Here is a 25879-nt window from a genome sequence, read left to right as displayed (position 1 = left end):
AACTGCCACTGGTGAAGTTCAACAGAATAAAGAACCACGGGTGCCTCGGCAAAACAGGGTTACCGCTATAATCTTTAGAGAATCTTTATGAATCATTAAAAGAACTTTATTAGATGAAAGGATGGAAAATGGAGGAATATTCCTGACCAGGGGAAGACAATACATCTGCCTTCCAGATCCGAGTACACTGACCTGGAAGAGATCTTTAAATTACTTGTTTTGGATGGAGAAGGGCAGCTTTCAAGAAGCCCCATGGGTTCAACATCCATTAATAATGGCCCATTTCAGTTATCCTCAGCTTGCACACAAAATTCTGCTCCAACCTAACGTAGGTAGTCCGGAGGGATAAACTGTTCTGAATTGCTAAATCCCAAACTACCTTAACTAGTCCACTGAAGGTGTAAGACCTGGTTCCCTCTGGTCTGTTACGTACCATATCACTGTGGTACTCTCTATGGATGACAAAAAGGGCCTGGAAACCAGAGATGATGTAGAGTATGTTGAAAAAGCTGCAATTTGATATTTGTGTGTTTTAACCTGTCCTTACTGTTCCAAACACACTGAACATTCACTTTGCTGAATGCAGTTCCCCAACTGAACTCTGAAGCATCTACTGTCACTGAGTAACAGCCTGAGGGTAAAAGGAAGAACTGGACTGAGTGCCAACTGATGTACCTACAGAATCTGTCTAGGATTTGTAAAAAGATATCCGTGACACTGGGAAATCCTATATAATCTAATCTATCAAGTCTCCTAAGAAGGAGGCCAGATGGTACGACACGCTCAAGCAGCAAAGAATCTTTCAGGGCAGGTAATACAGGAGGAACAGGAGCCTGCAGAGTAAACTGATTATATATATATATATATATATATATATATATATATATATATATATATATAAAAAAATCTCCCATGGGGGAATCTGAAGAGCAACTTCCTTCAGAGTCAGAATCCCCCTGGCTAGATAAGGGAGCCAGAGAAGCAGAATCCCAATACAAGACAAATTCCTACAAAACTGACAGTCAATACCTGAAGGGGAGGGGGGGGGGGCACACAATCTCTTTTTTTTCAGCGGAAAAGACAAGTCTGTACTAACAGATTGAAAGGTGGTAAATAAACCTCTTGTGCTCCCCACTTCTTGGTCAACCTTTCCAAAAATGAACAGCCACATGAACAGTCCCTTCCACTGAAACAATTTCCAACAATTTCCTCAGACTGTAATGGTCTGAAGAGGTGCAGATGATGTGCCATCCTCACACTCCTTAGCATCTTCTCAAGGAGCAACACCAGTGGGACCAAGAAAAGTGCTACCACAAAGAAAACTGTTACCTTACAGCTTTGGGGAGGCCAAATGGCCCCCAAAATTACTGGATCGATTTGACACAAAAAGAAAAATGCTTCGAGCTCATCAGATGACATAAAAATCATGGTAAATCAAGATTACACACTCTTCATTCAAACGGGGGTATGGACTACCTTGAAAACTGAACAAACGTACAGATCTGAAAGCATTGCACTGCATACATACTTGCTGACCTCGTCAGATCCAAACATAGTGAAAGTTTTACAGCATGAAAAGTACAACAACTTTGCTTAGTTTACCAGAAGCATTTTGGTGGCAAGCAGGAATGGAAATCAAACCATTAGTGGACAAAAATCAGAGAGCAACTGCATATGCTAAACAAAACAAAACAGAAAGAAAAAATATAAGGAAAAGCTAAGATAAGAAGGAAAGAAATGTGGAAAAGCCATAAATATTTATTTATAATTTGTTTACTAAGAAAGTCATACTTAGAGCAAAGCCAATTTTTGCCCGGGAAGAAATGCCCCAGACTCATGTCTTTAAACGTGGGAGGAAACCGGAGCACCCGGAGGAAACCCACACAAATGCAGGGAAGACATGCAGACACTGCACAGCATAAATACAGTGGCAACTACTGAGATCTCCTGAACAACCTCATGTTGCCCAAAATTTGACACAGGAATGGTTAAGGAGAAGTGAATTGAAACCAAAAGATGGAAGGTTAATAATTGAGGGCCAGGACAATACTACAGATGTGTCTGTTCATAATAAAGTTCATTGAGCAAGTGGGAGAAATAGACAAATGCAGGTTCTATAAAAAAAGAACTGGAAACATTTGCACATCTTGTTTCAGGATGCGTTACACTCATGGCAGCGGGGGGGGGGGGTACATAATGAAAGGCACAATAATGTGGCAGGACTACTGTACTGGGGATTAAGTAACCACTACAACATCGACGTAGCTGAGAATCACTGGAAATATGAAACGGATGAAGTTTATATCGCATGGGATCACAGATTATCAACCAGTTCAAAAACTGATGTGAGAAAACCAGGTATAATGCTCCATGAAAAAATAAATAAATAAATAAAAACATAAAAGTACCTTTGATCATTGAATTTGTTACACCAAGTGATTACACTGTCATATGTACAGGGAGACACAAAGTCATACATTACCAGGATTTGCAGGCAGAAACAAGAGCAATGTGGAAGAAACATGCTCAGACAGGTCTAATAAAAAGAGTTTACAGCTGTAGTTTTATACGATACCAATACATGTCACACAATACGACCAATACATGTCACACCATACGATTTACAGATGGAGTCAATTTGGGCACACTGTGACTGCACTTTTAGCCAACATCAAAAATTGAAACACTAAATTTCAAAAACTTTTAATCGTACTCTGACTCTGGAATGAGGTCAGTTCCTGTCATGGTAATAGAATCCCAAACTCACAGGCACAAAAACTTACTACCAAGACTAACTTAATTGATCTAAAAATTTCCAAAATTTGGGTCAATAATTAAGATTTAAAGGTTTATTAACTGATTTAATTAGGTTTCCTTGTCATGAACCATTCTTAACTTCTACAAAGTCAGATAAGGAGGTGCACTTTGCACCCTTTTTCTAATAATTACTTCCTAGCAATAGCTAGGATAATCTAAAGCAAAAATTACTGGTTTTCCTTAACAGGTGGAGAAACAGTTGTATACAACACCATATTTCTAGACAACTGGATACAATCGGACCAGATTACCAGACCAACGCTTTTCAATTTAATTCCAATAACTTTGAATTAATGTGCAAACAAAAAAAATTGTTTCCAGTCCAGTTTTACATGTCCAGCATTTTATGTTATTTTTTTAAATAAGTTTAGCTTATTTGGGTTATAAAATGCCATATACATGACTTTCCATGTATAATTTTTTTTTTAAAAGAGAACTAGTCATATTAGAAATTGATGAATACTCTTGATGCAAACATTTCCAAAGCATTGTTTAAATTGAATTAGTAGCCTAAACAGAAGATTCTATCGTTTTCCAAGAAAACTGATTTATTAACACTTTTTTTTTTTTAATATAAAATAAATACTGGTCTTACCTGCAAGATTAGCTGCCTTAACAGTTGCCTGTCTCTGCTGTTCATCAAATTCTGCAGGCACAGAAATCACAGCCTTGGACACTGGTATACCAAGACGCATCTCTGCCATCTTCTTTAACTTTAGCAAAAGCAGGGAACCGATATATTCTGGGGAAACGGGGTAGGTTTCGTTGGTTGAAATGAGGAATTCTGCTTCTCCATTATCGCATATTACCTACCAAAGGTAAGGGGAAAAAATGTAATTATTCTTCTCAGTCTGCGCTAACATTTTCTGAAAGAGAATGACATGGTGCATCTCTAAAGGATCTGATGCACTGAGCTTATGTCAAGAGTTTAGATTAATTAATTGTGTGATATGGTACTCTGTAACCATTGTGTAATAAGGGAAAAAAGGGAAGAGCTAAAATAGCCTGGCAAAGTTTTAGGTGCTGGGCTAAGTCCTGAAGGGCTTAATTTTAATGGTGATGGAGATGAAATTCCCAAAGACGGATCCAAATGTTTAACCCTGCCCCCGCCTTCTGGTCTTTCCTCCAGTTAGCTCATTTTTTTCCCTTACAGTAGTCATCCAGGGTTTTTTCTCCTTAAACACACCTTAATCCCCTTTTGAGTTCTAACCTCTCCATCTTCCATTCTCCCTCCAGTTTCCTCTGCACTACCCATTCCATGCCAACCAAGTCCACAGTCACAGGTCTCAGCCTTACTTTCTTACCTCCCAATCTTCCACTTGGATTGTATTCCTAGCAGATTTAGATCTCCTAGTACAGTCTGAAAGCTCAACTGCACATTCCTTCTGTTTAATCCAAGTCAATTTAGACATAGTTAGAATCATGTCTATACATATATACAGTTTTTTACAGATAAAAATATAATTTTATACAAAATTCACAGTACAGACGGGACTATAAAACTAACTTTTTTAAACAAGCTTTACATCACTTGGTGAATGAATTCCTGATTGTTTTTAAAAACATGAATGAAATGAAATTAAAAACCTAAAATAATCCTCCAGGCAGTCAAAGTTGATTGATATCAGGGTGTATCAAAATCCCACTGTCATGTGAACCAGTTTGTCAGGAAGCTTATGGTAACTGCCATTTGCCAGTTCCATAAGAAGGGGGAAGCAATGTTTTCTGGGTCAAAAGAGGAGTCACCACAATGACTTTTGGGGTATCCTTCTGAATCTTCAGAATTACCCTGGATATCAGTGGAAATATTTATCTGGAAGCACATCTGTATGTCAATGACTCGACACCTGAATAAAGACTCAAAGAACCAAGTTGTCTAAATAAAGGAAGACGTGAATGTCACTCAGTCTGCAATAAGCTATGACTGGGATAAGACTTTGAATACCCTCGGAGCTATACATAAACCAGAGTAATGCAGAGAACTGATACATTAGCCAAAAGCAGAGAACCTTAGAAACTTCCTGAAGCCTATGGCTATAGGAATATGGTAGTAGGCTTCTTTTATGGCTAAAGTTACCAAGCAACTCGTGAGGAATGAGCGGCAACAGGTTTGGCAAGGGCAACATTTGGAACTTTCACATGTACAATGGATATAAAAAGTTTACACACCCCTGTTAAAATGCCAGGTTTTTGTGATATAAAAAAATGAGAGCACAATAAATAATTTCAAAACTTTTCCCACCTTTAATGTGACCTGTAAAAACTGTACAATTCAATTGAAAAACAAACAAATCTGTTAGGGGAAAAAATATAAAAAATAAAAAACGTACAATATGCTGGTTGCGTAAGTGTGCACACCCTTAAACTAATACTTTGTTGAAGTACCTTTTGATTTAATTACAACATTCAGTCTTCTTGGGTACACACCTACCATCAATTAAAGAGACTCTGATTAACCCCAAATAAAGTTCAGCTGTCCTAGTTAGGATTTTCCTGACATTTACTCAGTTACCTGCTACAGCAAAAAAGTTCGCAGAGAGCTTACAAAGCATCAAAGGGATTTCATTGTTGAAAGGTCAGTCAGGAGAAGGGTACAAAAAATTTCCACAGCATTGGATATACCATGGAACCACAGTGAAGACAGTCATCAAAAAGTGGAGAAAATATGGGACAATAGTGACGTTGCAATGAACTGGACATCCCTCCAAAATTGATGAAAAGACAAGATGAAAAATAGTCAGGGAGGCTGCCAAAAGACCTACAACAACAATGGGCTGCAGGATTTTCTGGCAAGTACTGGCTGTGTACTACATTTGACAACAATCTCCTGTATTCTCCATATGTCTGGACTATGGGGAAGGGTTGCAAGATAGAACCCTTTTCTTACACAGAAAAACATCCAGACCCAACTAAAATTTGCAAAACAATACACCACGTCTCCCAAAAACATGTAGGAAAATGTGTTATGGTCTGATGAGACCAAGGTTGAACTTTTTGGCCACAATTCCAAAAAGTAGGTTTGGCGCAAAACACTTCGCATCACCAAAAGAACATCCCCATGGTGAAGCATGGTGGTGGCAGTATCATGATTTGGGGTTGCTTTTCTTCAGCTGAAACTGGGGCTTTAGCCAAGGTGGAGGGAATGATGAACAGTTCCAAATATCAGTCACTTTTGCCCCAAAACCTTCAGGTGTCTGCTAGAAAGATGAAGAGGAATTTCACCTTTCAACATGACAATGACCCCAAGCATACATCCAAATCAACAAAAGAATGGCTTCACCAGAAGAAAATGGCGCAGCCAGACCCCAGACCTAAATCCAATAGAAAATCTTTGGGGTTACCTGAAGAGGGCTATGCACAAGAGATGCTCTAATAATCTGATGGATTTAGAGCACTTTTGCAAGGAAGAGTAGGCAAATATTGCCAAGTCAAGAGGTGCCATGCTGACAGACTCCTACCCAAGGAGACTTGAATGCTGTAATTAATCAAAAGGTGCTTCAACAAAGTATTAGTTTAAGGGTGTGCACACTTATGCAACCAGCATACTGTACGCTTTTTTTCCCCCCCAACAGATTTGTTTTTCAGTTGAATTGCACACATTATAGATCACATTAAAGGTGGGAAAAGTTTTGAAATGATTTATTGTGGTCTCATTTTTATATAACAAAAACACTGGTATTTTAACAGGGGTGTGTAAAACTATTTATATCCACTGTATATACAGAAATGTCAGACCTACTACAGGTCCTTAACAGGCCTCTTCCTTTGTTTCCAGAAGCCTTTACCCTTTTGATTTAAGGCACAACTTCTGTTACTCCCAGGGGGTGTACAGACTGAAGAAGGAAGGAACAAATTCAGATCGGTGCAGGGGGGGGGGGGCAATTCCTCTAAAAGGAGGCGTTTTTATCCACTACTAACTGGAACTTTTCTGCACCACTTTTTAATTCCCAAGAGTCAAAAACAAAAGTTTGCCAAAGGGGAATGTTGAGGGCCAGTTTGAGAATAGAACAGATTTATTTATGAGGGACAGATTTATATATATATTATCTGCGGGGAAAAAGGAATGCAAAAGTTGGCATCGTTTGTACTGTTGGTATACCCCCACCCTTTTTTTTTTTTGCATTTTGTTTGACAGAAAGACCGATTTTGTTTATTTGGCTTTTCTGTGCTATGGGAAGGGTACATCTTAGAAAACTTTGTAAATTCCCACTTTATTACTACGGTTTGGTTCACCATACTTTCTTGTATAAAACCGACTCAAAGACTTCAAACATTACCTTGTCAGCAAACCGATTAAATACCCGAGCTGCTTTCTCAACACTAACAGTGGGCCCAGACACAGAATCTGCACAGTCCTACACACTCAATTAAAAAGCTGGGTTTGACCGAAGGTGACCAAAAAGAAATGTACTACCCTGAGATACCCAATACAGCTCATCTTATTTTTTGGGACTGGGAGCTGGGCATCAGGTGCAGCACCGACAGGGGACTGGGAGCTGGGCATCGGGAGCAGCACCGACGGGGGGACTGGGAGCTGGGCATCAGGAGCAGCACCGACAGGGGACTGGGAGCTGGGCATCGGGAGCAGCACCGATGGGGGGACTGGGAGCTGGGCATCAGGTGCAGCACCGACAGGGGACTGGGAGCTGGGCATCGGGAGCAGCACCGACAGGGGACTGGGAGCTGGGCATCGGGAGCAGCACCGACGGGGGGACTGGGAGCTGGGCATCGGGAGCAGCACCGACGGGGGGACTGGGAGCTGGGCATCAGGAGCAGCACCAATAGCATTCGATGCTTCCTTCAAATATGACAGTATAGAAGGGATGGGAGAGAATGGGGTATATCCATTTTTAACGTATCATAATAGCTCATTTTAGGGGGGCATTTATGAATGTGGTATTTTATGGGAACACAGTCAGGCAAAGGTCTCACTAAAAGAAAATTCCTACACACAAGGAGAAGAATTAAGTTCTTCCTCATAATCTGAGAATTGGGTTCCCATCTGTCACAATCAAAATCATCATACCTGCTTTCCTTGAATAATTTTACAGGGAACGCCCATTTGTAAAGGCTTCTGCCTGTAATGCATGTCTAACCAAAGTAAGGACAGTACAGTTGAGTAAGTAAACTTGCACTAAGAGTAGATGTTTGAATGATCCCTGCTGCCATAGCCTTTGCTATACAGAGTATATCCTGCGACGGATATAACAGCCAGACAGATCCTAAACCTTCACAGCACTCACCACTCTTTGTCAAGACAACTGCGTGTGTGAAAAACCTTCAGAGCGTTCCTACCAGCAGGGAGAGAGATGCTGAGCCCTGAAAGGACAATGCTAGGAACAAAACATGTCCACACCCTCGCATTAACCACAGACACACAGAGAAAAGAGGGAGGGAGTGGCCATGGCAGCAGTGAGCTGTACTATGTTCTTCCTACTGGTCACTGCCGCAGTAGCCTTAGCTATACGGGTAGCTTACATTACCAACTACAGTTGTGAGGTGGAAGGAGAAAAGTCCTGAGAATAGTCCTAGCAAAGCTTGATCTGGACCGGGAGAAGGAAATCAAGCTGATCGTACTTTGGAAACGTATGTACAGAGGACAGAGTCTCAGCTTCCCAAACACATCTCAAATCCAACCCTTCAAAACAGACAAAACCATGGTCCTTGTAGAGTGGGCCTTGACCATGCTTGGAATACTTTTGTTATGGTGAGTATAACAAAAGGTAATAGCCTTAGACAACCATTTGGAAATAATCCTGTTTTGGCACAGAGATTGTCCTTTCTTACCTTCACAAGAAATTAACAATTAATGTGAAGATATGAAAGATTTAGTCCTGTCAAGACAGTACCAGAGTTGTCTGTGCACATCCAAGATATGAAATATCCTCTCCATTTTTAGGTTCAGTTAAGAAAATGGGGAGATAAACAGTTTGGATTAAAGTAAACTTGGACACCACTTTTGCCATAAAAAGGATTAGTTCTCAAAGAAACCCTGTGTCTGTGAAAAATGAGACAGGGTTGACTCACCACAAAAGCCTGAAATTCAGACACTTCTTGCAGAGGTCAAAGAGACCAGTAAAACTAATTTCCATGTTAAGAACCTCGTCAGGCAAGTTAGCTGGCTCAAGTGGAGGAAGTGTGAAGCTTCTCTAACACAAGACTAAGATCCCAAGGAGGGGCTACATGGTTTTCTTGGGAGGTCCCTTGAGCAAAACCCCTTTCAAAAACATGACAGGAGACTGCATCGAAAGAGGAGGATCCATTGGCAGACATGCTGAAACTGCCAATAAATGAACCTTGATAGAATAAGAAAAAATAAGATAGTAACTCACAAATATTGTAAAGCCAAAGAATAACTAGCCCGAATGGGTGCTGCTTACACCGTTAGTAATGGGTTTCTACTTTTTGCCACTCGTCAGTACCTCCCGAATGGGTGCTGCTTACACCGTTAGTAATGGGTTTCTACTTTTTGCCACTCGTCAGTACCTCCCGAATGGGTGCTGCTTACACCGTTAGTAATGGGTTTCTACTTTTTGCCACTCGTCAGTACCTCCCGAATGGGTGCTGCTTACACCGTTAGTAATGGTTTCTACTGTTTGCCACTCGTCAGTACCTCCCGAATGGGTGCTGCTTACACCGTTAGTAATGGGTTCTACTGTTTGCCACTCGTCAGTACCTCCCGAATGGGTGCTGCTTACACCGTTAGTAATGGTTTCTACTGTTTGCCACTCGTCAGTACCTCCCGAATGGGTGCTGCTTACACCGTTAGTAATGGGGTTCTACTTTTTGCCACTCGTCAGTACCTCCCGAATGGGTGCTGCTTACACCGTTAGTAATGGGGTTCTACTTTTTGCCACTCGTCAGTACCTCCCGAATGGGTGCTGCTTACACCGTTAGTAATGGTTTCTACTTTTTGCCACTCGTCAGTACCTCCCGAATGGGTGCTGCTTACACCGTTAGTAATGGGTTTCTACTTTTTGCCACTCGTCAGTACCTCCCGAATGGGTGCTGCTTACACCGTTAGTAATGGGTTTCTACTTTTTGCCACTCGTCAGTACCTCCCGAATGGGTGCTGCTTACACCGTTAGTAATGGGTTTCTACTTTTTGCCACTCGTCAGTACCTCCCGAATGGGTGCTGCTTACACCGTTAGTAATGGGTTTCTACTTTTTGCCACTCGTCAGTACCTCCCGAATGGATGCTGCTTACACCGTTAGTAATGGTTTCTACTGTTTGCCACTCGTCAGTACCTCCCGAATGGGTGCTGCTTACACCGTTAGTAATGGGTTCTACTGTTTGCCACTCGTCAGTACCTCCCGAATGGGTGCTGCTTACACCGTTAGTAATGGGTTTCTACTTTTTGCCACTCGTCAGTACCTCCCGAATGGGTGCTGCTTACACCGTTAGTAATGGTTTCTACTGTTTGCCACTCGTCAGTACCTCCCGAATGGGTGCTGCTTACACCGTTAGTAATGGGGTTCTACTTTTTGCCACTCGTCAGTACCTCCCGAATGGGTGCTGCTTACCGTTAGTAATGGTTTCTACTTTTTGCCACTCGTCAGTACCTCCCGAATGGGTGCTGCTTACACCGTTAGTAATGGGTTTCTACTTTTTGCCACTCGTCAGTACCTCCCGAATGGGTGCTGCTTACACCGTTAGTAATGGGTTTCTACTTTTTGCCACTCGTCAGTACCTCCCGAATGGGTGCTGCTTACACCGTTAGTAATGGGTTTCTACTGTTTGCCACTCGTCAGTACCTCCCAAATGGGTGCTGCTTACACCGTTAGTAATGGGTTTCTACTTTTTGCCACTCGTCAGTACCTCCCGAATGGGTGCTGCTTACACCGTTAGTAATGGGTTTCTACTTTTTGCCACTCGTCAGTACCTCCCGAATGGGTGCTGCTTACACCGTTAGTAATGGGTTTCTACTGTTTGCCACTCGTCAGTACCTCCCGAATGGGTGCTGCTTACACCGTTAGTAATGGGGTTCTACTTTTTGCCACTCGTCAGTACCTCCCGAATGGGTGCTGCTTACACCGTTAGTAATGGGGTTCTACTTTTTGCCACTCGTCAGTACCTCCCGAATGGGTGCTGCTTACACCGTTAGTAATGGGGTTCTACTGTTTGCCACTCGTCAGTACCTCCCGAATGGGTGCTGCTTACACCGTTAGTAATGGGTTTCTACTTTTTGCCACTCGTCAGTACCTCCCGAATGGGTGCTGCTTACCGTTAGTAATGGGTTTCTACTTTTTGCCACTCGTCAGTACCTCCCGAATGGGTGCTGCTTACACCGTTAGTAATGGGTTTCTACTTTTTGCCACTCGTCAGTACCTCCCGAATGGGTGCTGCTTACACCGTTAGTAATGGGGTTCTACTTTTTGCCACTCGTCAGTACCTCCCGAATGGGTGCTGCTTACACCGTTAGTAATGGGGTTCTACTTTTTGCCACTCGTCAGTACCTCCCGAATGGGTGCTGCTTACACCGTTAGTAATGGGGTTCTACTTTTTGCCACTCGTCAGTACCTCCCGAATGGGTGCTGCTTACACCGTTAGTAATGGGTTTCTACTGTTTGCCACTCGTCAGTACCTCCCGAATGGGTGCTGCTTACACCGTTAGTAATGGGGTTCTACTTTTTGCCACTCGTCAGTACCTCCCGAATGGGTGCTGCTTACACCGTTAGTAATGGGGTTCTACTTTTTGCCACTCGTCAGTACCTCCCGAATGGGTGCTGGTTACACCGTTAGTAATGGGTTCTACTGTTTGCCACTCGTCAGTACCTCCCGAATGGGTGCTGCTTACACCGTTAGTAATGGGTTTCTACTTTTTGCCACTCGTCAGTACCTCCCGAATGGGTGCTGCTTACACCGTTAGTAATGGGTTCTACTGTTTGCCACTCGTCAGTACCTCCCGAATGGGTGCTGCTTACACCGTTAGTAATGGGTTCTACTGTTTGCCACTCGTCAGTACCTCCCGAATGGGTGCTGCTTACACCGTTAGTAATGGGTTCTACTGTTTGCCACTCGTCAGTACCTCCCGAATGGGTGCTGCTTACACCGTTAGTAATGGGGTTCTACTGTTTGCCACTCGTCAGTACCTCCCGAATGGGTGCTGGTTACACCGTTAGTAATGGGTTCTACTGTTTGCCACTCGTCAGTACCTCCCGAATGGGTGCTGCTTACACCGTTAGTAATGGGTTCTACTGTTTGCCACTCGTCAGTACCTCCCGAATGGGTGCTGCTTACACCGTTAGTAATGGGTTCTACTGTTTGCCACTCGTCAGTACCTCCCGAATGGGTGCTGCTTACACCATTAGTAATGGGTTCTACTGTTTGCCACTCGTCAGTACCTCCCGAATGGGTGCTGCTTACACCGTTAGTAATGGGTTCTACTGTTTGCCACTCGTCAGTACCTGCTGCACATCCTCCACAAACAGCTGCCTAAAAGGAATTAACACCCCATCATCCAGGCAGTCAACTGATGTTGGGGTGTATTAAATATCCCCTGTTCTTCTGAGAGTAGATCCAGTCTGTAAGAAAGCTTGTGGTAACTGTCCCTGGTCATTTCCAAAAGGAGAAAAAAACATGGTTGTCTGGGCCAGAAGGGAGTCACCACAATGATTTTGGGGGATTAATTCTGAATCCTCAGAAGTACCCTTGACATTAGTAGAAAAGCATACAGGAACATTCCTTTCCAAGGAAAAGAAAAGGTATCGAGTCCCATAAGAGAATCACGCCAGTTGATTGTTCAGAGAGGAGACAAAAGTGGTCTACTTAAGGAACTCCCTACAGATGGAGCAAATCTTGGAAGACCCTCTGAACGAGTTTTCATTTGTGAGGGTCAATCCTGGAGAGCTCGTCTGCCACACAATTTTGCTGTAAATGGAAGAAGCCTATACAATGAGATAGTGCTGTGAAGCTATATCCCAAGCTAACATGGCTTGTCTGCAAAGGGGGTATGACCTAGATCCCCCCTGCTCATCGATGTACCACATGACTATGTTATTAACTGTAACAACTTGAAGAGCTCCCAGGGACCAAAGATGATTCCAGAGATTAACTTTATCAGGACACACATCTCTGATGCTTATGTGCTTCTGTCGGTGTCCCACACATCCTGCACTTTTATCCATCCTTGAACCGCTCACCAAGCAAGGTCTGAGATGTCTGTGGTGATTGGGAGACCTGGATTTAAGGCTATTTTGTTATCCCCACCAAATGATTGCTCTCATGACAAACCCCAGCACTGGTACTTGAAAAACCAAAGGGTGTTGGTGCTGGGACCAAACAGACTTTAGATACAGCTGCAACTTTCTCATGTGAAGTCTTGCCAAGGGTATCATAAGAATCATAGAAGCCACAAGACCCAAAATCCTCAGGCATTCCCTCATAGTGACCAAACTGAGTAGAAAACCTTAGAAATAGATCTATTTTTTTTCCTGTTGAAGAAAAACTCTGAACTGCGGTGACTAGGCGATATCCCAGGAACACCCTCCTGAGTAGGAGTCAAGAGTCCCAGTGTGTGTAAGATGCCTGTGGCCTGTAATGAGCTATAACTGGAGCTAGACACTTTGAAGCAATTGATAGTCAAAGGGTAAAGGTAATTCAGAGAACTCAAAATGTTATCAGACCCAAAACCTTAAGAAATATTTAAGGTCTGGATGAATAGGAATGGTATAAGCATCTATTAAGTCTAGTGTTACCTCCTCTTCCAAGTTTCATGTAACATATTGTAGACTGACAATTTTGAATTTGGGCACCATCACAAACAGGTTTACAAAAGTAAGCCTCAGAACTGGTCTGTAAGCATTTTCTTTGGCACTAAGAAATCCTTAAATTAAACCCTTCCCCACATAGGAAGGAAGCACTGGTTTCATCACTCCTTGGGACAGCTTGTGTGGAAGAACTGGTGGAAAAGACAGTTTGATTTGGAGGATAAGAGATGATTCCTTGGAAAGGAGGAATTTCCTCCCAGTGAATCTGTAACTTTGATGAATTATGTTTACAACCCATTTTTCTCTGAAACTATCTGTTGCCAAAATAGAAAAACATGGAAATTCAGACTTTCTAGAAGGAAAATTGGGCCGGGGGTAGGATCTCTTGAATACTATGGAAGGTTTCCCCAAACTGAACTTATCTGTCCAGCAATGAACAGCTTGATCTTCAAAAGCTTTAGAAAAGTGCACTCTCCGGTGGCAGTAAAGCACTGGAGGGCTTGGTGCCATCTTCTGGCCACCTCAGCTACAACTGCCAGACAGTTTGGGCATGTGGAGGGTGCTCTAAAGCTTTGGAAGCCAGCACATGCTGACAATCAAAATGGCAGGTAGAGTGTCACAAAGAAGGCATAAACCTTACACTGACAGACAAGTTCTTGGCCATTCCTCCATAAACGTTTTAATGTTGCAGGATAGAAACGTTTACACAAGCAGTACACAATGTTTAATAAAATCAGTACCAAATACTTTAAAATAACTCTAATCTAAAAATAGCAGATCCTGAAAGGAAATTTCCAATATTGTGGGAAAAACAGATTTATTAGACGGGGAATACAGTTTTCAGTTAAAATATACACTTTTTAAAGGGCAATAATTTCTGAGGAAGGAGCTCCTCAATGGGGACATCTAGGGCATGCAGAACAATCAATACCTATAAGGTCAGGAATACATACAACCTAATATACAGCTCAAACCCTTTCATACGTCTCACATGGCAAGGGAGAAAAAAACATCTAAAATCAGTACATCAGAGAGCCAATATACAACCTCCGAACTATGGGAAATGTTCAGCTGAAAGGCTGGATTCTCAAATACTAACTCCCCTGCTGAGTGGTGGTTCAAGAGACAGAAATCAGGGAAACAAAATGCGACATCTACCCTTGTAATGAAAACAGCGAGGTTCATCTCGGTGCGTCTCACACACTGCAGATCAAGAATAACGGAATCACACAGAGTGGGATGAGCCCAAGCAGACATCTAGACTGCAAGTTGGACACTGCATCAGAGTTTAGGTAACGAAATAAGGCAGCAATAAATGCAAGACAAGCTCTGGTTGTGTTTAGAGTCATGTTGAGAACAGAAGCTGTGCTTACAAAGGGATGATTCGTAAGCCATATAAAATAACGCACCATTTTGCTCCTGGTGAGAGAAGCACACTTCCTTGGGATGCTGATCAGCAGAGTCTGACAACGGCTTCATACGTCTGTGTTATATCTTGCTCCTGGTGAGAGAAGCACACTTCCTTGGGATGCTGATCAGCAGAGAGTCTGACAACGGCTTCATACGTCTGTGTTATATCTTGCTCCTGGTGAGAGAAGCACACTTCCTTGGGATGCTGATCAGCAGAGAGTCTGACAACGGCTTCATACGTCTGTGTTATATCTTGCTCCTGGTGAGAGAAGCACACTTCCTTGGGATGCTGATCAGCAGAGAGTCTGACAACGGCTTCATACGTCTGTGTTATATCTTGCTCCTGGTGAGAGAAGCACACTTCCTTGGGATGCTGATCAGCAGAGAGTCTGACAACGGCTTCATACGTCTGTGTTATATCTTGCTCCTGGTGAGAGAAGCACACTTCCTTGGGATGCTGATCAGCAGAGAGTCTGACAACGGCTTCATACGTCTGTGTTATATCTTGCTCCTGGTGAGAGAAGCACACTTCCTTGGGATGCTGATCAGCAGAGAGTCTGACAACGGCTTCATACGTCTGTGTTATATCTTGCTCCTGGTGAGAGAAGCACACTTCCTTGGGATGCTGATCAGCAGAGAGTCTGACAACGGCTTCATACGTCTGTGTTATATCTTGCTCCTGGTGAGAGAAGCACACTTCCTTGGGATGCTGATCAGCAGAGAGTCTGACAACGGCTTCATACGTCTGTGTTATATCTTGCTCCTGGTGAGAGAAGCACACTTCCTTGGGATGCTGATCAGCACAGAGTCTGACAATGGTTTTGTACGTTTACGTTACATCTTGCTCCTGGTGAGAGAAAAAGCAGCGTGCACGGATTCCTGACTGATTCTGACTGGGCAGTGAAGGTCTGTGCTGGGCCTTCCTGACTGGTCTGCTTCAAGACACTTACCACGTAAATGCTGCATCAAGCCTACAGATCCCTGCATCATCAGGGACAAGACAGTTTAATCACCAATGAACCCCTGGCCTGCTTCTCATCCCGGTATTGTTGCTACTGTTTTGCCTCTGGTGACAAAAGAAGCAGCAGTGTACCCCAACAGTGAGAAAGTGTACCCCAACAGTGACAAGCCAGGGTGAGACCAGCACTAATAGTAGCCACTCAGGTCAACCCCCCCCCTTTTTATCATTATTGACAAAGCTAATTCTCTGCTTTCAGCAAGTACTGCTTGATTTAGTGCCTTCTAATCTACCTTCAGAATATCCCCCTAAATACTTCATCTAGAACTCATCAGGGTCTACTTAGTAGTTTCCCATAAACTCTTTGGCAGTGCCCCATACAGACACATACCTTGAGTTGATATTTCACGAGTACCTAGCTGCACACACGGCAACTAGTTTGCAGCAATGGCACTGTCCCCAGAGTTGCAAACCTAATACGCCTGACATCAAATTCTTACTCCCAACTGTCTCATCAATAAAAAAAGGTCTGTTGCCATGGATATGAACTTACCCACTATCTCAGTTGCCCACTTGGTGAATATGGGCACCCTGACATAATGCAGAAACTGCCTCATGTTTACTGACCACCAGTTAGTTATTGAACAAACCAATATGGTGAGAGAGAGAGAGAGAGAGAGTATTTACACAATGTCACTGGAGGCAAAGCTCTCATATAAATCACCCCTAATGTCAATAAGGCTGTACGTAGTAAGCAGACCGAGACCCATATATGCTAAGGCACTTAAATGTAACCTTCTTAAACCCCAAATACCTCCTAGACGAAGTACACATACCAAATATCCTGTGCAGACCGAGACCCACATATACTAAGGCACTTAAATCTAACCTTCTTAAACCCCAAATACCTCCTAGATGAAGTACACATATCAAATAACCTGAGCAGCCCCAAATGCACTCTTTCAAACCACCATCTACATCAACACACACAGTCACAACTCATGAAGCCTCTACTTCTAAGTCCATAAGACAAGTGACCACACAGTGCAATATTCTGGTCATTGGAGACTCTATTGTGAAACACAATGATGTCTCTCTCACCAGGCTGAGTAAAGATAAAGTATAAAGTTGGACTTGTTATCGGGGGTTAGGATCCCCCACATTATGGACACACTCAGGTCACTGGACCAGAAGTATCTGCATGACTCAGTCATAGTCCATGTGGGTGTAAATGACATGAGGCGTACCTCCCTAGGCTATATGAAGAGAGACATCATGGAGCTCTCAGAATGTGTGTCAGGCTGGTATGAGCCTAGCACTGAGCAGCATTTTACCTTCTCTGTGGATGATGCCAAAATACAAGCACAATATGGCTGACTTTAATAATTTGTTTAGTTTCTGGTAACATTTTAAGGGGGTGCAATATTTGTCAACAGGCCACACTGATGATCTGCAACTCTCCAGTCAAAGCTTTCTAATATTAGCTAAAAAACTGCCCTCCCCCCATAGTCCCTTTTTTAGGCAATGCCAAAGTACTTCCAACACAGCAAATCAAAACGTGTTACTGTTCAGTCCTAGGAGTCTGAACAATCTACCCACTCTCTACAATCTCTCCTCATCCAAGAGAATGCTGACATATATATGGCCACTGAGACATGGTTTAAAGCCACAAAGAACATACCAGCAGTGTAAGATTATAATACTTTCCCACATTTAGACCAGCTACTAAACAGGCAGGGACTAAAGTTGTAGGCATCTTGATTTACATAAAAAGAAATGTAGCTCATGATTGGTCAAACAGGACCACACACTTGAGCTTCTCCACATTCAAATCAAAATAGGCAAATCCCATACCACTTCTTTGCAAGCTACAGGTCCCCCTCTATGACCAAGAGAACCCTTAACATGCATTTACAGTTACTGGAAGCACTCACCACCTAACCCAATACCACACTCATGGATGACTTTAAATTACCCCACTATTAACTGGGAATCACACATGACACCAAATGTGCAGGCATAGAGATTCTTGGATTTTCTAAACACAAACTCCATGGACAAGATTGTCAATAAGCCAACCAGGGATGCAAACGTAATGGATCTAGTCCTCACTAATATGGGAGAGTAATGCACACCACCTAGTGTACTGTCTTCTTTGGCAAGGCCAGACCACAAAAGTCTCCTTAAAGTAAAAATAAAACCTGAAACTCCAGTTAACCATGGAATGTTCAGGAAATACTCACACTAAACTTGCTTCTATTAGAGAAATCTGTACCCATCATGAAATAGTACACAGCTAATTCAAAAAATACAATCCACCCTGGTGGAATCACAAAATCAACCTATTTCTTTCAGCTGTTCCCATTAGGGATCATCACGACGGATCATCTGTTTCCATTTCTTTCTGTCACACCAACCACCTGCATGTAGTCTTTCACCACATCCATAAACCTAATCTTAGGCCTTCCTCTTTTCGTCTTGCTTAGGTTCATAGGTTCATACTAGGCTATCTGCCCGAGGGCATTTACAAGCCTAGCCCATAGTTTTGTGGCTTACGCCACCCCATTAGTATGGGGAACTATACCCATTATTTTGCTGTGCCTCTGTCGAGCAGTGACACTGAGGTAATCCCTGGGGTATATCTGCGATCTCCCATCCATTGGTCAAGATTTCTCTTGAACAAGGCCAGCGAGGTGCTCTGCCTCACATACACCGGGATTTTATTCCACAGCATAGGGAGTCTTTGGGTGATGAATCTATCCCTCCAGCACGTCCTATTAATAGCCGTGTCGAGGTTTACGTCTCCCGCCCTTGTGGCTCTGATGGATCTAGATTTTTTGAGGTGAAGCATATTCATCAAATCTGGGTTTGACATGGCCTTGTATGTTAGGCAAAGGTCACCTCTGAGCAAGCGGTAAGCGACTGAATAGAGCTGGAGTTCTTTCAGTCGGGCAGCACCTCCATCCTTGGCACCTCCATCCTTAGCATCCTTTTTCCAATATACCCAGCATCCCTCCTCAGCACATGTCCAAACCAACACAATCTTGCCCCTCTGGCTTGGTCTCCAAACCGTCCAACCACAGCTGACCCTCTAATATGCTGATTCCTAATCCTGTCCATCCTCGTCACACCCAATGCAAATCTTAACATCTTTAACTTTGCCACATCCAGCTCTCACTCCTGCCTTTTTGTCAGTGCCACCGTCTCCAACCCATATAACATAGCTGGTCTCACTACCCTCTTGTAGACCTTCCTTTTCACTCTTACTGGTACCCGTCTGTCACAAATCACTCCTGACACTCTTCCCCACCCATTACACCCTGCCTGTACTCTCTTCTTCACCTCTCTTCCACACTCATCATTACTCTGAACTGTTGATCCCAAGTACGTAAACTCATCCACCTTCACTAACTGTACTCCCTGCATACTCACCAATCCTCTATCCTCCCTCTCATTCACACACACATATTCTGTCTTAGTCCTGCTGACCTTCATTCCTCTCCTCTCTAGAGCACATCTCCACCTCTCCAGGGTCTCCTTAACCTGCTCCCTACTCTCACTACAGATCACGAAATCAATATGCTGTATAAAAGAAGAAACAACTCATGGCAAAAATCAGGACATGTAGCACACAGCAGGATAAAAGCACTCAAACTAAACAACTCATGGGACAAATGAAGTCTACTAAAGCCAAATCGGAGGTAAATTTAGCCTCCCAGGACAACCACAAAGCATTCTTTAGCTATGTCCGCATCCTCAAAAGGCAATACACAGCTGTGTGCAGAGCTCATTGTAAATGCAGCCACTTAGAGCCAGAAGATATAGCAAACCTCCTGGCCGACAAATTCAGCTCTACCTTTACCCCTGCTCGCCCTCAACCTTCCCTAAAGAGATACTGTCAATTGTAACTACTCCTACTACCACTACGGAAAAGGTCTTCAATGCTCTCTCTAAGGCCAAGAACACTGCATCAATGGGCCCAGACAATATCCCAGGAAGCCTTCTTAAATAGCATGAAACATGACCCGTCAGACAGTCTGAACTGTGATTTAACTATAGCCTTCAAACAGGCTTTGCGCCTCACAAACGGAGAATAGCAACAGCCAGCCCTGCACAAAGGTGGGCCATCCACAGACCCTGGAAAACTACAGACTCATGTTTTACTAGTCTCATATACAAAAGCCATGGAAAGAATTATCATGGAAATGATCAATAAATGACATAGGAAATAAATCTCCAGGCACTGGACCCAAGCCAATTTGGTTTAGTCATCAAGAGTAGGTCATGCCTACTCAACCTGGTGGACTTCTTTGAGGAGGTCACCAAAACAATGGACGAGGACAAAACAGTTCACACTATCTATCTTGACCTGGCCCAGGCATTTGACACAATACGCTACTCAGGCATTGTTGACAAACTCAAGAGGTTAGGTATAAACCCTTACGTGACCCAGTGGACAGCCAATTAGCTTGCATACAGGATCCAGAACTGGGAAGTCCACCTCTCTACAAAGTGGTCAGTCACAAGCGGAGTCTCTCAGGAATCGGTCCTGGGAACACTCCTTTTTGGCATTTATTTCTCTGAAGTCAAGGCTAATGTCAATGGCTTCTACCCAACTAAATCTGGAGGCAGATTAGGAGCAGTTATAAAATCCCCCACAGACATGTTCATTGGGATGGGCTGACAGACAAATAACTGGTGTCAGAGCCATGGACTTAAAATAAATGCCAAGTAATGCATCACAGTATCCCTCTGGAAGTCTTCCACCCCTGGTGAACTATTATATTGACAATATACCCTTAAAAATAGTTGACTCAATAGTCAGGGACTCCGGGACACACAATAATCTAACCTTTGACCATCACATGTCTACAATAGTCAGAAAATCATTCTATGCTGTGCAACTTAAAGGTATGTCACCTAGGTCAAAGGAGGTTATTGTTCCACTGTATTCAGCATTCATCAGACCTATCACAGAGTACTATGCCCCCTTTGGTACATACCTAACCTGGCACATCCAGCAATTGGAACATCCTCAAAGGTCCCTTACTGAAAGAATACAGGGCATAAGTAATATGCCCTGTGCAGATGACCTCAAGGCCCTAGGCCCTATCCCTATGTTCTGTCTCTTCCAGGATGATGAGGGGGGATCTATAGTTGGCATACAAGGCACTGTCAGACCCCACCCTGACAGACCTCCTGCATACCTGCAAAACAAACAGCACTAGATTTACCCATTCTGAAGACTCAAATCTTGCCAGTGATATAAACAGGACCTGCTGGACAGTATGTATCGCAGAGATTATCCCCTCTGTGGAACAGGCTTCCCATCCTTGTAAAGCAGGGTTCCTCTCCAGCACAATTAAAGTGTAATTTGTACAAATGGTTGAGGAAGAGAAAATGTATCTCTGGTTTGGCACCTATATCTGTAATGGACACAGGCAGCTTGTTAATGGCTCATCTCCCAAACCCCTGCTTACACTTATCAAGGGTACCAGAACTTGTCACATATTTGGCTAGGCTTAAAAAGGCTCTTATGGTTGTTAGCCTAGTACACTCCTATGAACCTAGAAAACACCTAAAGACAGTAAAACTCTACTAAAGAGTAATGCTGTTGCCTGTCAAAAACTAATTACTAGAAAATGGAAATCAAAAGCTGCACCAAAATGAACCAATACTGACTGGAGACAAAGAACCGGAGTGGGTATCAGAAAAAGGAACGCAAGTCCAATACTGACTGGAGACAAAGAACCGGAGTGTGTATCAGAAAAAGGAACGCAAGTCCAATACTGACTGGAGACAAAGAACCGGAGTGTGTATCAGAAAAAGGAACGCAAGTCCAATACTGACTGGAGACAAAGAACCGGAGTGTGTATCAGAAAAGGAACGCAAGTCCAATACTGACTGGAGACAAAGAACCGGAGTGTGTATCAGAAAAAGGAACGCAAGTCCAATACTGACTGGAGACAAAGAACCGGAGTGTGTATCAGAAAAAGGAACGCAAGTCCAATACTGACTGGAGACAAAGAACTGGAGTGTGTATCAGAAAAAGGAACGCAAGTCCAATACTGACTGGAGACAAAGAACCGAGTGTGTATCAGAAAAGGAACGCAAGTCCAATACTGACTGGAGACAAAGAACCGGAGTGTGTATCAGAAAAAGGAACGCAAGTCCAATACTGACTGGAGACAAAGAACCGGAGTGTGTATCAGAAAAAGGAACGCAAGTCCAATACTGACTGGAGACAAAGAACCGGAGTGTGTATCAGAAAAAGGAACGCAAGTCCAATACTGACTGGAGACAAAGAACCGGAGTGTGTATCAGAAAAGGAACGCAAGTCCAATACTGACTGGAGACAAAGAACCGGAGTGTGTATCAGAAAAAGGAACGCAAGTCCAATACTGACTGGAGACAAAGAACCGAGTGTGTATCAGAAAAGGAACGCAAGTCCAATACTGACTGGAGACAAAGAACCGGAGTGTATCAGAAAAAGGAACGCAAGTCCAATACTGACTGGAGACAAAGAACCGGAGTGGGTATCAGAAAAAGGAACGCAAGTCCAATACTGACTGGAGACAAAGAACCGGAGTGGGTATCAGAAAAAGGAACGCAAGTCCAATACTGACTGGAGACAAAGAACCGGAGTGGGTATCAGAAAAGGAACGCAAGTCCAATACTGACTGGAGACAAAGAACCGGAGTGGGTATCAGAAAAGGAACGCAAGTCCAATACTGACTGGAGACAAAGAACCGGAGGGGTATCAGAAAAAGGAACGCAAGTCCAATACTGACTGGAGACAAAGAACCGGAGGGTATCAGAAAAGGAACGCAAGTCCAAATACTGACTGGAGACAAAGAACCGGAGTGGGTATCAGAAAAAGGAACGCAAGTCCAATACTGACTGGAGACAAAGAACCGGAGTGGGTATCAGAAAAAGGAACGCAAGGCCAATACTGACTGGAGACAAAGAACCGGAGTGGGTATCAGAAAAGGAACGCAAGTCCAATACTGACTGGAGACAAAGAACCGGAGTGGGTATCAGAAAAGGAACGCAAGTCCAATACTGACTGGAGACAAAGAACCGGAGTGGGTATCAGAAAAGGAACGCAAGTCCAATACTGACTGGAGACAAAGAACCGGAGTGGGTATCAGAAAAGGAACGCAAGTCCAATACTGACTGGAGACAAAGAACCGGAGTGGGTATCAGAAAAGGAACGCAAGTCCAATACTGACTGGAGACAAAGAACCGGAGTGGGTATCAGAAAAAGGAACGCAAGTCCAATACTGACTGGAGACAAAGAACCGGAGTGGGTATCAGAAAAGGAACGCAAGTCCAATACTGACTGGAGACAAAGAACCGGAGTGGGTATCAGAAAAAGGAACGCAAGTCCAATACTGACTGGAGACAAAGAACCGGAGTGGGTATCAGAAAAAGGAACGCAAGTCCAATACTGACTGGAGACAAAGAACCGGAGTGGGTATCAGAAAAGGAACGCAAGTCCAATACTGACTGGAGACAAAGAACCGGAGTGGGTATCAGAAAAAGGAACGCAAGTCCAATACTGACTGGAGACAAAGAACCGGAGTGGGTATCAGAAAAAGGAACGCAAGTCCAATACTGACTGGAGACAAAGAACCGAGTGGGTATCAGAAAAGGAACGCAAGTCCAATACTGACTGGAGACAAAGAACCGGAGTGGGTATCAGAAAAGGAACGCAAGTCCAATACTGACTGGAGACAAAGAACCGGAGTGGGTATCAGAAAAGGAACGCAAGTCCAATACTGACTGGAGACAAAGAACCGAGTGGGTATCAGAAAAAGGAACGCAAGTCCAATACTGACTGGAGACAAAGAACCGGAGGGTATCAGAAAAGGAACGCAAGTCCAATACTGACTGGAGACAAAGAACCGGAGTGGGTATCAGAAAAGGAACGCAAGTCCAATACTGACTGGAGACAAAGAACCGGAGTGGGTATCAGAAAAGGAACGCAAGTCCAATACTGACTGGAGACAAAGAACCGGAGTGGGTATCAGAAAAAGGAACGCAAGTCCAATACTGACTGGAGACAAAGAACCGGAGTGGGTATCAGAAAAGGAACGCAAGTCCAATACTGACTGGAGACAAAGAACCGGAGTGGGTATCAGAAAAAGGAACGCAAGTCCAATACTGACTGGAGACAAAGAACCGGAGTGGGTATCAGAAAAGGAACGCAAGTCCAATACTGACTGGAGACAAAGAACCGGAGGGTATCAGAAAAAGGAACGCAAGTCCAATACTGACTGGAGACAAAGAACCGGAGTGGGTATCAGAAAAAGGAACGCAAGTCCAATACTGACTGGAGACAAAGAACCGGAGTGGGTATCAGAAAAGGAACGCAAGTCCAATACTGACTGGAGACAAAGAACCGGAGTGGGTATCAGAAAAGGAACGCAAGTCCAATACTGACTGGAGACAAAGAACCGGAGTGGGTATCAGAAAAGGAACGCAAGTCCAATACTGACTGGAGACAAAGAACCGGAGTGGGTATCAGAAAAGGAACGCAAGTCCAATACTGACTGGAGACAAAGAACCGGAGGGTATCAGAAAAAGGAACGCAAGTCCAATACTGACTGGAGACAAAGAACCGGAGTGGGTATCAGAAAAGGAACGCAAGTCCAATACTGACTGGAGACAAAGAACCGGAGGGTATCAGAAAAGGAACGCAAGTCCAATACTGACTGGAGACAAAGAACCGAGTGGGTATCAGAAAAGGAACGCAAGTCCAATACTGACTGGAGACAAAGAACCGGAGTGGGTATCAGAAAAGGAACGCAAGTCCAATACTGACTGGAGACAAAGAACCGGAGTGGGTATCAGAAAAGGAACGCAAGTCCAATACTGACTGGAGACAAAGAACCGGAGTGGGTATCAGAAAAAGGAACGCAAGTCCAATACTGACTGGAGACAAAGAACCGGAGTGGGTATCAGAAAAAGGAACGCAAGTCCAATACTGACTGGAGACAAAGAACCGGAGTGGGTATCAGAAAAAGGAACGCAAGTCCAATACTGACTGGAGACAAAGAACCGGAGTGGGTATCAGAAAAAGGAACGCAAGTCCAATACTGACTGGAGACAAAGAACCGGAGTGGGTATCAGAAAAAGGAACGCAAGTCCAATACTGACTGGAGACAAAGAACCGGAGTGGGTATCAGAAAAAGGAACGCAACTCCAATACTGACTGGAGACAAAGAACCGGAGTGGGTATCAGAAAAAGGAACGCAACTCCAATACTGACTGGAGACAAAGAACCGGAGTGGGTATCAGAAAAAGGAACGCAACTCCAATACTAACTGGAGACAAAGAACCGGAGTGGGTATCAGAAAAAGGAACGCAACTCCAATACTGACTGGAGACAAAGAACCGGAGTGGGCATCTTTAGAAAAAGGAATGCAACTACACAGAAATAAAAATAATCTGTGGGAACAATACATGCAGAATAACGTTCAGGAGGAGGAGTGAGATTTCAGAGAAAGCAGGACCTGAGCAATCTAAGTAATCTTAATTTGAAGAAAGACTGGTTAAGAATTATGCTATACACGATGCATGAAAAGGAACGAAAAAAATTTATGTAATGGTTTGTTCACTTTTTTATACCAGTATGTGCACCCATGTCGTTACGCAATGTGTAGTACAGGTGCCAAAAATGAATACCTGAAGGACAAGTCTCCTGCAGAACTGCCACATTCCAACCATCCCCATCCTGTATGTCGCACAACCTTCTCTTACTCCTCTTCATCATGAAATTGAATTCAACTGAAGGGTATAAAAACCTTAACATATCTGTTAATGCCATACCAACAAATGAGACTGAACCATGAAGGGTATAAAAACCTTAACATATCTGTTAATGCCATACCAACAAATGAGACTGAACCATGAAGGGTATAAAAACCTTAACATATCTGTTAATGCCATACCAACAAATGAGACTGAACCATGAAGGG

General features: G+C 43.5%; 1 protein-coding gene across 1 annotated transcript in view; it reads right to left on the bottom strand.

Moving 5' to 3' along the window:
* Positions 1–25879, bottom strand: part of HSPA13 (heat shock protein family A (Hsp70) member 13) — a 77903-nt gene that overhangs the window by 26293 nt on the left and 25731 nt on the right. Inside the window, exon 3 of the mRNA XM_044072154.1 lies at positions 3413–3626. Within this exon, the coding sequence (XP_043928089.1) occupies positions 3413–3626 (214 nt within the window). The remainder of the gene's footprint in view (positions 1–3412; positions 3627–25879) is intronic.

This window comes from Protopterus annectens, chromosome 5.part0 (genome assembly GCF_019279795.1).
Source record: "Protopterus annectens isolate FY-2018-M chromosome 5.part0, PAN1.0, whole genome shotgun sequence".
Classification (NCBI taxonomy): domain Eukaryota; kingdom Metazoa; phylum Chordata; order Ceratodontiformes; family Protopteridae; genus Protopterus; species Protopterus annectens.
The sequence above is the reverse complement of the archived record's forward strand: the minus strand, read 5'-3'. Positions and strand labels throughout refer to the sequence as shown.